The sequence below is a fragment of the Macrobrachium nipponense genome, chromosome 39, assembly GCF_015104395.2.
Source record: "Macrobrachium nipponense isolate FS-2020 chromosome 39, ASM1510439v2, whole genome shotgun sequence".
NCBI lineage: Eukaryota > Metazoa > Arthropoda > Malacostraca > Decapoda > Palaemonidae > Macrobrachium > Macrobrachium nipponense.
In genome coordinates, this window is record NC_061099.1 from 6,370,412 (window position 1) to 6,387,099 (window position 16,688).

The 16,688-nt window shown below is 37.5% G+C and overlaps 1 protein-coding gene across 1 annotated transcript in view; it reads left to right on the plus strand.

The window, feature by feature from the left end:
• Positions 1 to 229: 229 nt before the first annotated feature.
• The window catches only part of LOC135210071 (serine protease nudel-like), a 54,611-nt gene continuing 38,152 nt past the window's right edge, over positions 230 to 16,688 (plus strand). Inside the window, exons 1-6 of the mRNA XM_064242869.1 lie at positions 230 to 425; positions 6,091 to 6,297; positions 6,712 to 6,869; positions 7,204 to 7,337; positions 15,396 to 15,583; positions 15,839 to 16,064. Of these exons, the coding sequence (XP_064098939.1) occupies positions 260 to 425; positions 6,091 to 6,297; positions 6,712 to 6,869; positions 7,204 to 7,337; positions 15,396 to 15,583; positions 15,839 to 16,064 (1,079 nt within the window). The 5' untranslated portion in view covers positions 230 to 259. The remainder of the gene's footprint in view (positions 426 to 6,090; positions 6,298 to 6,711; positions 6,870 to 7,203; positions 7,338 to 15,395; positions 15,584 to 15,838; positions 16,065 to 16,688) is intronic.

Genomic DNA, 16,688 nt, shown 5'->3' on the forward strand with positions numbered 1-16,688 from the left:
TTGAGGAAAAATTGTTATTGCCGTTTATTAATCTGTCTGCCACCTTCCTCGTCGCCAATTCGTTTCAACAGAATAAAAACAATGCTTTTTTTTATTTTTTAATCGCTATTTGTAGAGCATTTCCATTTCTCATAGTTAAACAGAACGCAACCTTTGATATCTGTATCCTTGGCTAACGAAGACGGGCGGTCTTTCCGCCTTGGAAGCATTTTCTTTACCATCCTTGGCTCGAGCTTCTCTCAAACGGCCAGAGAGAGGTATGGCAAGTGAACGTCGTCGATGCGAGTTTTCCGTTGTGTTATGTTACGTGAAAATGGGTACTTTTATGTTATTGATAAGCGTTTGTTTTAGTGTGGTGTTTTGTGATGATCTAACGACCTCTGATCATGGATTACCCAAATCGCCGAGGATGAGCAATTTTAAAAGTAAGTGTTGCTGGTTGGCGAATTTAACCTGTCGTTTTTTTTTAATCCGTCTTTAATGGAGCTAAACTCGCAAGTTATGAGGTCAAGAAAGGGGGGTTGGGGATTGGTGGGCTTTGCAGACCCGTCTTGATCAGAGTGTAATAGCCTAGCTAGTTACTATGCCATAAGGGAGGTAGGGGTGCCTCTTGTTGGTGGCTTTTGGGCTGGGGCTGTTAACAAAAATTAAAGCTACTGGCCCAATTTAACCTTAACTATAGATTGTTCAAATCGCCTACTTGTACCGTTCATATTTTGTAAAACGCGAATCGAAGTTAGTCTCGATTGGTCGGTTTATCGTAAACTTACTCTGTGGTTATCAAATTGCTAACGATCATCTCGACGATACTGAAGACTGTCTCTATTCTTTCTGGATATTGTGAAAATATGGGTGCCCAAGACGTTTGAAAGTTACTGTCAACTATCTTGGATTTGTCTGCTTTGACTGTGTTTAGGAGTTTAGCAGTCTTAAAAGCTATTATGACTGTGCACTATTTTAGACTGAAAATAGGGTAAACAACCGACTGGACTGGCCAACTCACTGGTCATCAGTCATGAGTTGTTGTTGGTGATAGCAGGAGCTCAAGTATTTTCTCCAAAGTTATAAATTAAGGCCATATTTTAAGATTAAACTGAGGGAAATGAAAAGTGTAGCAAAAGTAGTGCACACTATACCCCATGACGCTTTCGAAATTTTTACTTGCAACTAAAAATGTTTCCAAGATTGACGCCATCTCGATGTTTGCGGAGTCGCTTGTGTCAACAAACTTCCCATTTCCTGTGCTAAATCCGCACACCACTCGTACCTATAGACGCTGGGCACTTTTCATCACAACAATCGTAAACCCGACTTCCAACCAGTACTTTTTTCAGGAAACTTAAGTTTTTGGTAGAAGACGACGAAGCGTGCACTAGATAATTATTTAAATAGTAAAACATGAATATTTTCATATTTATGATTAATTTGAAAATATTCGTTATTGAAAAAGTAACTATTCCTGACTCAAATTTCAGTAATAATTTTTCGGAATTAAAGTTTTTTCAAGTCCTGTATAATGACGTCACATCTTGACTTTCGTACCAGTTGTAAATTGTTATACTCAACTTTCTTGCAGAACAGTTTACCAGTTGTTCTTGCAGATTATCAGCTATTCATGAAATTGTTATAATCGTAATGCACATATCCTATATCTTTATTATTGACTTTTTGGATATATGAAGAAGTTTTACTGCCGGATTACCGCCGTAGTGTGACGCAATCGCTTTCGCTCCCTGGGCCTCTTGTCTGTTTTCGCACCATAAGAAATTAACGGGGCCGAATTTGCAATGACCAGAAAGTCGTTAAAAGAGGAAAGTTAGCATTGAGGAGCATATGTTTTGATTGAGAAAATACAAATTTATACAATAGCTAACTTTTAAAAAAAAATACTTGATTACAAAAATCTTGATTGACAACTAAGCAGCATACCATACCTACTATGGGTTTCAGTGACAGTGCAAGCACGTTTTTTTGGCAATATTTCTGTAACGAATACTCCTATCAGAAAGATTTTGCTATAGTGTATTACACCCAGTGCCATAATTTGTAAGGGTATCGTGAATCACTAATCATAAAGAATAACGACACTTGTCCTTGTACCAAGAGACAAAAACTCCATTATCCAGAAATGGATACGAACACATGAGTAAAAAGCTCCACCTACCCTCTCCCCCACCTCCACCCTCTTCCTTCCTCTCTCTCTCTCTCTCTCTCTCTCTCTCTCTCTCTCTCTCTCTCTCTCTCTCTCTCTCTCTCTCTCTCTGAAAGTTGCTTCAATTTAAACTTATTTTCTATGATTTTTCTATCTATATATATTTTATATATATCTAACGATCCAGTCGTTTGTTAGCTGCCAGTTGACTGATTTATTTATGCATTGATCCGCTCATATCTCTCTGAAAGTTACTTCAGTTTAAACGTATTTCGTACGATTGTTTTCCATTTTAATAATAATTTACATTGGTGGATATATCTAACGATTCACTCGGTTGTTACCTGCCTATTGACTGATATATTTATACACTGATCCACTCGTCTCTCTCTCTCTGTGGTAGTGGTGCCTACCGTAAATGGTTATTAGAGAGAGAGATCTGAATGTATGGTGGAGCAGTAAAACGATACACTATAATTTATGGTAAAGCGACTGTTATACTTGTAGTTGGTTACCTTCTTCGCAATCCTCATGTGGACTCAGGGTATCAGCATTATAGTACTTGTATTACCAAGGTGAAGATATGGCCACCACGGAACTTAACGGTTGCAGAAATTCGTTTGTCACGCAACTTTTAAACTTTTTTTAGCCATGAAAAAGTCGCCAATTGCTTTCAGATTGGTTTGAATAGGTAACTGGTTATAGTTACTTTGTGTTGAAAATAAAAATTGAGCCTTCCTACCGGACATTCATTAGTTAATCCCTTGATTATAGTGATGCACATATAACAGTCGCTTTACCATAAATCATAGTGTCTGTCGTTTTACTGCTCCACCATACATTCACACCTCTCACTCTAATAACCATTTACAGGTAGGTACCACTACCATAGAGAGAGAGAGGATCAGTGCATAAATAAATCAGTCAACTGGCATCTAACAACCAACTGGATCGTTAGATATATACAACAGTGTATATTATTAGATAGATAGATGGATAGAAAACTCATACAAAATAAGTTTAACTGAAACAACTTTCAGGGAGAGAAGGGAAGGTGAGGGAAGGAAGGAGGACAGGGGTGGCAGTGGAGGTAGGGGGAGATGGTAGGTGGAGCTTTTTATTGTTGTGTTCGTATCCATTTCTGGCTAATGGAGTTTTTGCCTCTTGGTACAGGGACAAGTGTCTTTATTCTTTACAATTAGTGATTCACGATACACTTAAAAGTTACGGCACGGGGTGTAATACATTAAACCAAAATCTCGTTCTGATAAGTGTTCGTTACAGTTATTGCCCAATAACGTGCTTGCACTGCCTCTGGAACCCATAGTAGGCACTGTATATATAATATATATATATATATACTTCTCTATATAAAATTATACGGGTATAAATGATAACTCCTCTCTTTTAGCGATTTCATGGGCGATTCAAATCCGGGCCTTTTTATTATGCAAAGTGGCCTAGAAAGTGACCTCGACGTCACGGCCACGGAGAGCCTGGGGACGTAGGCCCCTTGAATAAGAGTGGAGAGATTATAATAATGGTTTGGATAATATTATAAACGAGATAAGAATGGGAAATAGTCTCTTATAGAAATAATAAAATTTTAAAGAAAATATTACATTGACCTTAATGATAATATTAAGGGATTCAGTATTTGCTGGTGCAACAGGAGATTATCAATTTCATTATAATCTATGTATAATTATATATAGATATATATATATATATATATATATATATATTAATATTATATATATATAATATATATATTAATATAATTATATATCTATATATTATATATATATACACACACACATATGTGAGAATCTATGAATTTTGATTCATAATGATATATTGCTTGAATTATAATTTACATTTAATCGTGCATTTTATTTCACATGGAATTCACTTGCCAATTGGTATGTGTTCACCCTCCAAACTGGGTATAAGACTTACACAAAACGTGGAAATTAGTGAAATTAGCCTATTTGAAGTATATATACAAATATTAAAGCAATTTTATCATTATTGCATTACTATGAGAACTAGAGTTCTTGGAAACAGTTAATAAAATGCATCGGCTTATGTGTGAAGCTCCACTAATGTGGCAACGATTTTGCCATTCTTAACATGCAAACATTAAAGGTTACATTTATTTCTGGCATACAGTCATTAAAAAAATAAAAATACTAATATAGACTTAAATCAATGAAAAGTGCTAGCCAAAAAAAAAAAATAATAATAATAAATCCACTAATCCGTAGTCTGCTCCGCGATGGTTTTCGGCAGCCAGATGTACGACACGGTTAGAAACATTTGATTGTATCTACTTGAGAAATATCCGTAATTTTTCGGGGTAATAAGTAAACAATTAAGGGAATAAAGCTTTGCATCTCATAAACCGTGTGTGTACTCGTGTGCTGCCCGTAACTTTGTGTGGAGTGAGCGCTTAGGAACCAGGAACAGCAACGTAGTTAAAGTGCCATTTGGAGTGAATTAAGACCAAAACATGTATAACAACAATCAAATAAGCACTGGAGTTTCAGTTGTGATGGCAGTAAGGATAAAACCACCGATTACAAGGTAAAAATGAATTTCAGTTTAAACCATGACTCCGGTAATAAGTTTCATACTTTCACTGATATAGGCAACAAAATGTTGTTTTATTGTGCTGATTACAACTGCAATCTTCAGTAAAATCAATAAACGTTACATACATACGCTGTTCAAATGAGTGTTGGGAAGGCTGGGAAAGTTGGTGGATTGTCTGTGGCTATGAACTGCAAGTCACGAGGTTGCCGCCATATTTGATGTCAAAACTGCCTTGAAAACATATTTTACGAAGAACTCGCATGCTTATTTTATTTCGTATGGCGCTTTCATATATCACATTGTTGACGAAACTTCAATCTTTTGAATGGTATGTTTAAAGATGTAATTGTATTCTTGTTTCACCAATTAAATAGTGAATAAGGAGTGGTTAACCCATTAAAAATCACCCTCAAGGTCTAACCACAATAGCAAGAATTAGCTAAGTATTGCGATGCATCAAAATCTAACCTACTTCACTTAATTTAGGACACAGGCTTACCTAACGAAGAGCGAATGAAGCCCAGGACCCCTACATAACATGCTTAATAGGCCATAAATCATGTAGCAAAATACAGATATTGAACCTAACCTTGCCTTCCCTAACCTAATCAAAATTGAGGCGCTGCATCCTACCTGACTAGGGATGTTAGGAAAATGTAGTTAATGTGTAAAGCAGATAAACAAAATATATATAGGGTAAAATACCGAATGGCCGGCCTCTACCATAGCGCGACCACCTTCCCGAAAATCGGAAATTATGGCCTTGATTTGTGACTTGGGAGAAAACAGTTGTATATGTACAGAGAGGAAAGTATTAGTCTGAAGTGTTGCTTCGACGGACGCTGGCTCTTGACTAATATCTATCCTGGGTTATAGGACGTGTTCAAGTACTTTTTCGGTTAGGTGGTCGCGCTACGGTAAAGGCCGGTCGTTCGTTATTTTACCCTAATTCAAATATGGTATCAACCTTCTGCCCTAACCTAACTTAGGTATTGATCCTTATTGACTGGATAGCTTGGACGTGTAGGTAGGAGGAGGATTGTAAGTCTATAAAAGTGCCAGCTGAATGCAAGGGGTATCGGAAAAGGGAGGGTCGTACATATTGGGCGTCTCTAGTACTTCAGACTATCAGACTGAGGCAGAAATGTTGTAGATACTATACAGCATTAATCTCTGAGCAGTAAAACGAAAACTAAGCCAATTTTCAACTGCGAACTACTCCATGTCAGCAGAAACGACCTAATGTGGCTAATTGGTTAGAGAATTATGCTTGAAATGTAAGGAAATCTGTTACCACCAATTTATCAAATAAACCTCGTGTTTTTTTCTTTCTTTCCGGAAAGCTGAATGCGGTGTAGGCCAACTGCGTTGCGACTACAGCCTCTATTGCTACCCCTCGGATCAGAAGTGTGACGGTAATATAGATTGCCCGGATGCTTCCGACGAAAAGCATTGCACGTGTGGCGACAGACTGAAGAGACAGTTTCCCAACAGAAGATGCGACGCTTATCCAGACTGTCCTGATTGGTCTGACGAACTAGGATGTTCTCGTAAGTTTTACTGGGATGAAGGTTAATCTCCAGGATTGTACAGGAAGCTTGTATTTAGCCACTTTTGGCAGTTTTTCGTGTGATGAGAATTACTTTTCCTTCATCTGCACAACTGCCAGTTTATAATGGTAACAAAAAAGAGTAAATTAAAAGTAAAGACTTTGTACTGGCTGATATATATTTTATTCTGGAGCTTGGCTTTTAAATTCCAGAGGGGTTTAAAGACGGCATTATCATTATCATCAATGTTTTTACATTTTCATTCAGCAAGCTTTCATATGAAAATCTGTTCTAATAATCTAAACTTTTAGCTGATTAACATTCTTGATAAGAACATTTTTAGAGGTAATCATAGGCCTTATAATTGGTACAAATGAGGTAACTACAGTTTTGTATCCTAAATTTTTGGTATAGCTTGTGAACCAGGAGAAATGAAATGTTTCTTAGTTGGGAAAAAAGACAACCATCACTGTGTACCAGCCGCAAGTATATGCGACGGCATCAAGCAATGTGCAGAGGGAGAAGATGAAGCTCTATGTATACGGTTCACCGAGAATCAGACTGATACTACGGTAAGGAATTAAGTTAAATTTCGTATCACTAAACTACTTCCGTTCTAACAATTATTTCTGTGCAACTGTTGAGATTTTCCTCCCGTTATCTTTCAAACTTACTTTCCTACCTACTCTTTCCTTTCCAGCGCTGAATGACCTCATAGGTTCTCAGTGCATGGCTTTTGGCCGGAACTCCATATTCCATTCCAATAAACGTACTGTGAAATACTGAAACTGGTTGCTTGTTACCAGCATTTAGTAGTCGGGTGTCAAAACTTGAACCGTTGCAAGCTCGATGATTGCACCAGAAATTTTTCTTAAAATAAGTAGAAACTGATCTGTTCTGTTTCAGCCCTTTCTGGGGATACGACGTGAAGGATACCTCCAGGTGAAGAGGCAAGGAAGCTGGTGGCCAGCCTGTGCACAGAGATTTGAAGATTACACAGATTTAGTAAGAGAATACTGTGACGAAATAGTAGGAGAAAGGTAGGTTTTTATTCGCCAAACGATGCATGTGCTGCCAAGGAGGCGGAGCATGTAGTTTTTTTGTTCTCTCGCCTCGTGGGATCGTATGTTTTAAACGTTGCTAACATGATGCTGTAAATTTCATAAGGTTACCAATCAGAACAAAATGCCTATAGGACACTTGCCAGCTTCGTAGGCTTAGCTTGGGCTTCGAGTCTGTGGCCTTGACGTTAAGCCTAGCTTGTGCTTACTCATAGTAGCTGTTTGAAACTGTATATGTAGTCCAATCTATTGTAAATTAAAACTGGGGCATAAAGTGATCATGTTTTGTACTGACTTGCATACGTATATCGTCGGTTTGGAACACTGTGAATAGGCTATCCTTCACAACTGGCAGACGTATATCGTCGGTTTGGAACACTGTGAATAGGCTATCCTTCACAACTGGCAGGTTTTGGGTGCAAATAGGTATGCACTGATGCCAGAAAATTTGTTCTTGATGCAACACCAGGCATAATCTAAGAAGGTAAATGGCGACGAGCCAATTATCCTTAACATGCGTTTGCAGGATTAGAGCATCTCTAACGTTATATAACTGACGGTGATTAATAGAAAGTAATGCGGACAAGAGAACTTGAATACTTCGAGCATACCTACTGTTTGTCTTTATTGGTAATTGTGTAAGTGATATAACTTAACTTTTAGCGAGAAATCATCATGGCTTGACGTGTTCATCGTTGGTGGAAATTTTCAGTATTAAAAACCTGTTTGAATGATGTTTGTTACTCATGTTTGTCCAGATGAGTTTAGTTTTTACGTGTACTTAAATTTTCAATGTCCCCCCTCTGACTTGCTATACTGTAAGATATACATTTTCTTTTTAACAGTTGAAAAAGGAAAACGCGAACTCTCGATAAACTCAACTCGACCTTACGGTAACCCTAAAGTAGTTCGGATACAGGAATATTTGTTAAAAGTAGGTTATTCATTAACTTTGATCAGGGCTAAACGGCGCCCATTTGTCACGTTAACTAGAAGTTGCAGACCATATAGTAAAAAGTTAACCAGGTGCAACAAAGTACTTGAAATTTAATCGACTGCAGATTAAACTTGACATTTATAACTGTGGCGATGGGAAGTTCATAGTAAATAGTGCACTTTAGAAGTAAGCTTCGTTACTGCAGTGTTTAAAACTGGTTTAAAGTAAACTTTTAATTTAAAGTAAACTTTTAATACGTAATTCGGAGTGAGTTGGGAGGGATTGAGCAGTCGTGCACCCCTAGTTATTTTTTTTATTGCATTAATTTGGTCGTTCCTATACTGTTTTGTAATATTGTTCTGAGGTGCAGCGTAGTGTAAGAGTTTTGCATTCTAATCTGTATTTAATAAATACAAATATTGGAGTCTTGACAAACTGACGGCAGAAAGTCTAGTGAAGTAATTTTCTCAATTCGATGGCTTTGGAACGATAAAGAATTTTTAAGTGAAGACTACCATCAAGTAATTGAGACGCGTTTGGAATAAAAAAAGATTTAAACCTGCCAAATAAAAAGACATAGGCCTAGAGGTTTTTTTTGGACATAATTCTTTCTAGGTTTATTTCCATTGGCATGATGAATTACTAAAGTTACATTAGAGGAAATAGTACTTCATATATTCGGAACGAAAACGTACATTGGAAACTTTAAATGGTTAATATCCTACCAAATGGGTAGTTTGATGGTATAGGTGTAGCCTAAGTTACCAAGGTTAATTTTCCGTGAGGCAAGAAGTTTGGATAAAAAAAAACACACAAACACACACGTACGTTCGTTTTTTCAGAGGTTTGTCATCCTGAAAAACTTCTCACCAAATATGACTTTTCGGAATTAAGTTGAGAAACCACATTGGAGAAATGCATGGGCACATGATATTGGTACGGCAGCCGTATCCCGATCGCGGTAGATATTGATACGGCAGTGAATTTGCGCATGCGTCAATTTCAGACATCCTGCCGTACAAATAACATAGTTTGGTGAGGGTACGGAACGGCAGATTCTGTCAGTGGTGCCGTATTGCGCCCTTGACTTGCTGTAGGTACGGCAGTTAGCTGTATAAGTTTACCAGTTTGCTAATCCTACTCTATTATGTGACCAGAGTTCGGCTGTTAGGCGGGACAGTCCCGTTTTTTGAACATCTGTCCCCCTTTTTTTAGTTACCAAAATTTACCCCTCCCCGCCTTTTTGTTTTGCTTTCGTGAATTTTGTCCCGCTTGTTTGTGCTACAAAAGAAAAAAAATAATGGAATAGCGCTGAAATTGCTTAATTTTGCCATTTCACTAGCTGGTAAATTCTATATTCTTCTCACAGCTGCAATACCCAAGGCGGCCCTTTGCAACTGCCGATGCCGGGCAGAAAAAAGGGCCGAGAAAGTCACCAAAGGTGCGATGGTAGTGTGTATAATTATATATAATCCTCTTTGAATATCCTCTTCGGAGTTCTCTTCAGGGCCGATTCAATCGTTCGTGACCTACGTATATACAATTTTTAAAAGTTTGAATCTTCATAGATGTCTATGGCTTTTTTAAGCTCGTTAAAGCCTGAAAACATCTGTTTTTCGGCGAAAACTAATGTATTATTGCGCCATTTTTCTTGCTGTCACTGATATGTCTGCAGCATGCAGCCTGAGACGGTAAACAAAGGTTTGCGCATGCGCAATTCACTGCCGTACCAATATCCAGTTCGTTATGTTAAACATCTCTGCTTTTTCACATAGCCTAAAACTGAGAAATTGGTGGCATAGACGTCACCCTAGAGGCCTACCTACTGCAAAGAATTGTAAATTAGTAAGCGTAAAATATAGAATGTGTCCATACACAAAACATTGACACAACCGGTAACCTATAGCTATAGTAGTACCAATCTATGGTGAGGGTTTTGTGGGGTCGACAGTCATTTACGTGCGTTCCCAACACTTCCATTCTAAGGAAAATTTATGGAATATAGGTCGATGTTATATGCCAAAACTGAAGGGAATTACTCTGAAATATTTGCTAAACATGTTTTTTACGTATACAGTTGTTAATGATCAACATTCTTAAGTTTTTCAATATCATATTTGAGAAACGTGGCAGACATGTTGCCACATCTACAATCTCGATTCTCAGGTCAAGTATCGAAATCTGTATCTGTCAGTCAAGAACAATATACTCTTCGTTAATCTCTTAAGAATGGTCAAATCTTATAAGCTGGGGTCCTTTATGGTGAAGGTAAGGATTAGCGGATGTAAATATAGTTGGCGCTCAAACACGTGTGTGTTTGTGTGTGATTAAATGCTTAAAAGATGTCTGTTATCTGAACTTTTCTATAAATTGAGAAATTTGGGGCCAAGTGAAAAGTTTCATAGCGAAACTAAACGATTTTAATATGGCAAATCTATAGGAACTTACTAAAGAAGCTCTGGATACTGTGACACCAGAAAATTGGGAAAAGGCCGTAAGACATGCCGAGCAATTGCAAGTGGAAGATGCAGCAAAAGATATCTTGATTGATAAATATATTGATTCATTTATTGTAAGTCTTGACTCTTCTGATGAGGAATCTTCTGAGGAGGAGTCCTCTTAAAGCATTCCCCTCTCTCTCTCGTCTTTTTACGCTGTTCTGTACTGTTCTCTTTGAAAACCATTGTCAATGCATGCATCACGAGGTTAAATAGTGTATCATTATTATTCTTATTTATTAGATATACGGTATTTATTACTCGAATGTTTCTAAAATAAAGAAATAATTAATGTACGAAATTTATCATATCCATGATTTCCCTTTAGTTTTCTCTCATGTAGGTTGTTAATAAGTTAATTGAAGAATAAAAAGAACTGTTTCATATATGAAGTTTTAATGCCAATACACTATCTGAATAATGGAAAAATAAATTTATACCAGCGAACCTTTCTAAGACAATTAGAGTGGGCATTCCCCTTTCACCAGACTCTGAAAGGAGGATAATCTGTACAGGACAGAGGTTAAGACCTAAGGGTAAATGTTTCCCTTGGGTTGATTAGTAAGAAATTACAGAGCTTTGACTTTGGGGCCGCTTCTACAAAGAACTCTAAGATATGGCAGCGCGTGTTTTCGCTTTTAGACACGCCCAAACCCTCACCTTAGATTGGTACTACTATAGGCCTAGTAAGTACTACCTGGTCCTACGCGTTTTAAAAGCGAACTGGGCTATGTAATTGTTGTACGGCATTACTTAAACTGGAGGCATAGACGTCACCCTACAGGCCTAACTACTGCAAATAATCGTGAATTAGTCTGATGAAATACAGAACGTGTCTATATATCATTGTAACTTGTTTAAAGCGAGACATTGACAACCGGTAACCTATAGCTCTGTCAAGTAACTACTGCCGAAGCATTTTGAAAGCGAACTAGGCTTTGTTTTACGGTATCACTTGCCATATTAGGTAAATGATGCTCTTTATGTCAAAATTGATCAGTCATAGAAATTTAAAAAAAAATTCGTTACGTTTAACTTCCCTGCCGCACGGACTGCAAAGAACGTAACCGCGGATACGACATCCACCTAGGGATTTGGGCGTCCAGTGTATTTCGCCGTGTTTAGTGCTGGTCCCTGGGGGTTAATTACAGTCGTCCGAATAAATATTAATTAAAATTCTTGTTCAGTAGGTAAAACTGCATAGAAAAAACCCTTACCTGTGTCTGCTGCTCCAGTTTCTCTCGAATTCCCGTATCCTAATCAGCAATCGCAAGTCGCACAGGGTATTATTGTGAAGACAAAAGACGGAAAAAAAAAAAAAAAAAAAAAAAAAAAAAAAAAACACCACCACCAATATAATCAACGTCCGCGGTTCCCGGCCTTTCGAGGAAAACAGCCGGATGGGTCATGTGAGCAGCTGTCGTACTTCTATTTTTTTAATTAAAGTTTCCATAAATACAAGTATAGAATTATATGATAATTATTAATTACAGTTTCCAGATATACAAGTAGAGAATTATATAATAATGCCTGTTATCACGTTGTGGAGCAATTATGGTTTTTCAGTTGACAGTGATCTTTGTTCGATGCTTCTTAAATTAATATGAGACTAATGAACTAAGTTTCTACTTAACAAGAACGACATATATTTTCATCATTGTTATATTGAATTGCATTTTTCTACGAGATTTTTAGTTTTAAAAACTGCAAATCGCACACGATTGCGTTGGCCGCTAGCCAGTAATCTGAAGTTATGTAATAATTACTACCTACTGTTCATAATTTCCTAACAAGCGTTTAACTAAAATGCCAGCGAGATCACTAGAAAAAAGTTATTTACTCATAGCCATTTGGTCTCACTGCCTTGTTTATAGATTCCTTGAGTATTGAAGGTTACTCCTTGAAAGACTGAATAGCCTATGATAGTTTTTCAGATAAGCTCATTAACACTTAATAAATTGTACCTACCTTCAAATCGTAAATTACAGTTTGCTTATTTCAACAATCTGAATTCAAAGCAAATTCAGATATGTTCAGGCAGATCAACGTTGCACCATTTTATATAAATGCCACAGAGCAATCCTCAATCATATGATTGACAAACAAACCGTCTTGTAGTGCTAAATCTGACCTTGTTAATTTAAATGTTATTCAGTATGGAAATTGGCTGTCTGATACTATACGTATAAGGGATAGCTAACAAAAAATATCTCGGGGTCCTTAGTCACGTGTGTATCAACTTGCTCTATATCAGACAATTGGATTAAAGTTAAAAGGTCAAACTATGCATCAAACTAACTGATTAACGAACTCTGTTAAAATGTGTATATTCCTGTGCATAATTGGAATAGTTAACATTTTGTGCCATACTACAGGTGGTATATTGGAGGCTTCGTAATTGTAGGAAATAAACTAGTTAGCATTTAATGAGTTTTGTGAACTGAAGCATTTTGGGCAAGAAAAAGGGTTAAATGCTTTGCTTTGCGATTTCAAAAAGGAAGAGGAAACTATATTTTGGCCTTGGAAGCAAAGCTTAAAGCCCCTATTACACGTATCCGGTTTCCTACGGCCAACCTGGCTTACGGTGCCGTAGGAAAATTCTGGCCTACGGCTAGAGTTATTACACGTATTTGAACGGCCGGTGGCAAGTGGGTGAGTGTGGCACTGTTTGTGGTGGAGGAGTGACATGTCTTCTCTCGACGACAGTCTCGTTGCTATTGCTCTAGCGTGCTGTTTGAAGGTGAAAACAAGAAAAAGGAAGATTTGGTCCAAACATTGGCTGCGTAAACGACAAAAATACTCTCATGTTAACTTAATGAAGGAACTAGCACTAGAAAAAGAAGACTGGTTTAACTACATGTGAATGGATCATGACACATATTTGGAACTCTTAAGTCAGGTATCACCTTTAATAGAAAAAAAGGACACTTGCATGAGAGAAGCAATTAGTCCACATGAGCGTCTTTCAGCCACTTTGAGATTTCTTGCTACAGGAAGAACACACAGCGATCTAAAGTTTACAACAATTATATCGCAGCCTTCTCTCGGTGCAATAATCCCAGAAACATGTGCAGCAATCTACAAATGTTTAGGCCCAAAATATCTGAAGGTAAGTTTATTTTGCACAAATAACTATAATTTCTCGTTTTAGTATGAAACATTCATACCAGGTTAATTAAAAAAAATAAAGAAGTTTCAAACTTTAATCCAGAGTATCCAAGGTTCATAAATGTACGTGTACCTACATTACATTCGGAGAATATCATATGTCTCATAATTGTAATCCGCACAAGAGCTTGCCATGGTGGCGACCTTCCACTGTCAGGTGCAGCCTCAGACTGATGTCATACCATACGGTGAGCAATTACACGCTACGTCCTCAGTCGTGACGTACGACGGCCGTACGGCCCAAACTTTAGTAGTACTGGCGAAAGTTCATCCGGCCCGGCCGGCACGGGGGCTTGAAGCGTGGTTCATACGGCCGATTTGCTATCACGCTCCGGTTTGAACATATGCTAGCGTCGCGACCGACGGCGCCGTAGGAAACCGGATACCTGTAATAGGGGCTTAAGGGCGTGAATGGTTACCCTAGGCTAATCAGACAAATGTCTATTAAGGTTAAAGTAGGGGTTACTCTGCTAGGTGATATTGCTTTGGAAAAATTCTGCAGTTATGAGTAAAAAAGTGCGAAATAAAGCAAAGGTGTGACTGAAATATACAAATTAATGGTTAATGTAGGTCGCATACTTGAGCAGGAATGCCAGTGCTCTGTAATGTTGAAGTGCATAAGCGCTTTGCAGGTGAAGGTAAAGTCGATCAGACCAGTTGGTGGATTCACTTTCACAGATTTGACTGTTTGTGATAGCTTGCAAATGGGACAGTGAGCCATAGGCACAAATTGTCAAAAGCCAATCTTCAAGGAATTCATAGGGTGAAAGGATTTCGTACAGGTAACTGGATATAGATGTGCTTACTATATGATTTGACCATAGCCTGGGCTATATACCTGTATTACCTTTTGATGTGTGGAATGGGTCCATATTTAATGCTCAGATTTAAACTTTGTATGGTCTTTATGGTATTACCATGGCTTGGGGTATTTTCACTTACTCGGGGTGTAAATCTACGAACTTGGTTTTTCTTGTTCTTGGTGGGGGTTATTAAAATTCTATGGTAAAACTAAAAATTTCTGAAAAAGGTGTTTAGAGTAGAGTTAAAAATGCAGTAATTTCAGGATAGGATATTTAATAGTGGTTTATGTATTAGAAAGAATATTTTTAAAAAATTGCGCATGTTAAACAGTATAGAACAATGATTTCTAAAGACAATTATTTGTAAAGAGATATGGCTTATTTTAATTTTTGTTGATTTTAGTATGTTTCCCAGGTAAGGGGGAGGTCGGATCACACTTGTTAATATATAAAAAAATTTCCATTTTTAGCGTAGGTCAATGTACTAGTTCATTTTAATTCCAAAAAAATGTGTATCCAGAAATGTTATATTGGAGTAATAAACTTTTGTCTTTTGCATTGCTAGTCTGCCACGCTATATAAACTTTTCCATTCTTAGTCTGCCATGCTATATAAACATTAATTTTTCCAGGGATGACGAAGACCTTTATAATTTAGTGGTTTTCAAAGGCTCCTCCAAACTTTATGCAGAGATTTCACCCAAGAACGGCAAAGTTAGTTTGAAAGATGGTTGCTTCCAGGAGCTAAGCTTGCATGTATCTTGTGCAGAGCCAAAATGTGTTAGCACATACCAAGGAGCCAGGCCCAGGAGGAATGCAGGTGATCCAAGTTTGTGTTGAATGATACTGTAATTTGATTTTTCAGCACTGGGGAGGAAAACAAATAGGCTTGTAGCTGAATTATTTATTCCTAGATATTCTAGACAGTAGTAGGTAGTGCTATACTGTAATAAGTTGGATGGTTCATACAGTGACAGGCGCTAACTGTTAACATATGGTGTATCAAATTTGACTGTGCCACTGAAGTGAAGACTAAGTATTGACTGGAAAGCTAATCGTAGTTTTTTTATTTCAGGCATGTTTGGAGATTTTAACATTTTCAACAGCACTGACTACTCGAACATTCTGTCTCGTCAGCATCGAGATCACAGTGCTGGTGGCAAGGTTGTTGGTGGCCAGAATTCCTTGCCCGAGGTTTGGCCTTTCCTGGTGGGCATTGTGAAGGAGGTCCAAGGCTTCCTGTGTGGTGGTTCAATCATAAATTCAGAGTGGATTCTCTCGGCTGGTCATTGTTTTGTATCGTAAGTTCACTTGGATCCTTCAGCTTTAAAATTTTGTATGTACTAAATTTAATTGAGATTAATAGAAAGAAAATAGATGCTGACCTGGCACAAGGAATCCTGCTCTCTTGAATTATGATTTGTGTATAGTATATCAGTGTCAGGTTTTGGGAATAAATCAGATAACGAATTTTTGTCTGAACTCCATTTTTCCACTTAAAATTAATCCAGTTACAGCAGTGATTTAATAAATGTACTGTTGTAAACCTTATCATTGATAAGACATACCCTGTGAGTGCTAAATAAGATAGCTCGCTGATCTGGGTAAGCTATTTATAATATAATTGGCAGACAGTCTTCTACAGGCACATACATATATTGAATGACCTTCCCAATTTAGCTAGTATCGGACATCAGATCCCCTTTGGTAGTGCCCTCTAGATCATGTGAAGTAGATTTTAAAAAAATATAGTACTGTAATTGATACATTCAATGCCCACTCCTTGATTTTGATTTCTAGGCATTGAGCTGTTTTCTTTAAAATGTGATGTAATATGTCCCTAATTAATGGGTCTACATCAGGCCATTCATGAATTTCACTTAAAAGTAGCCTATATTGTGAGAAAGGAGGCTAGAGATTGGTAT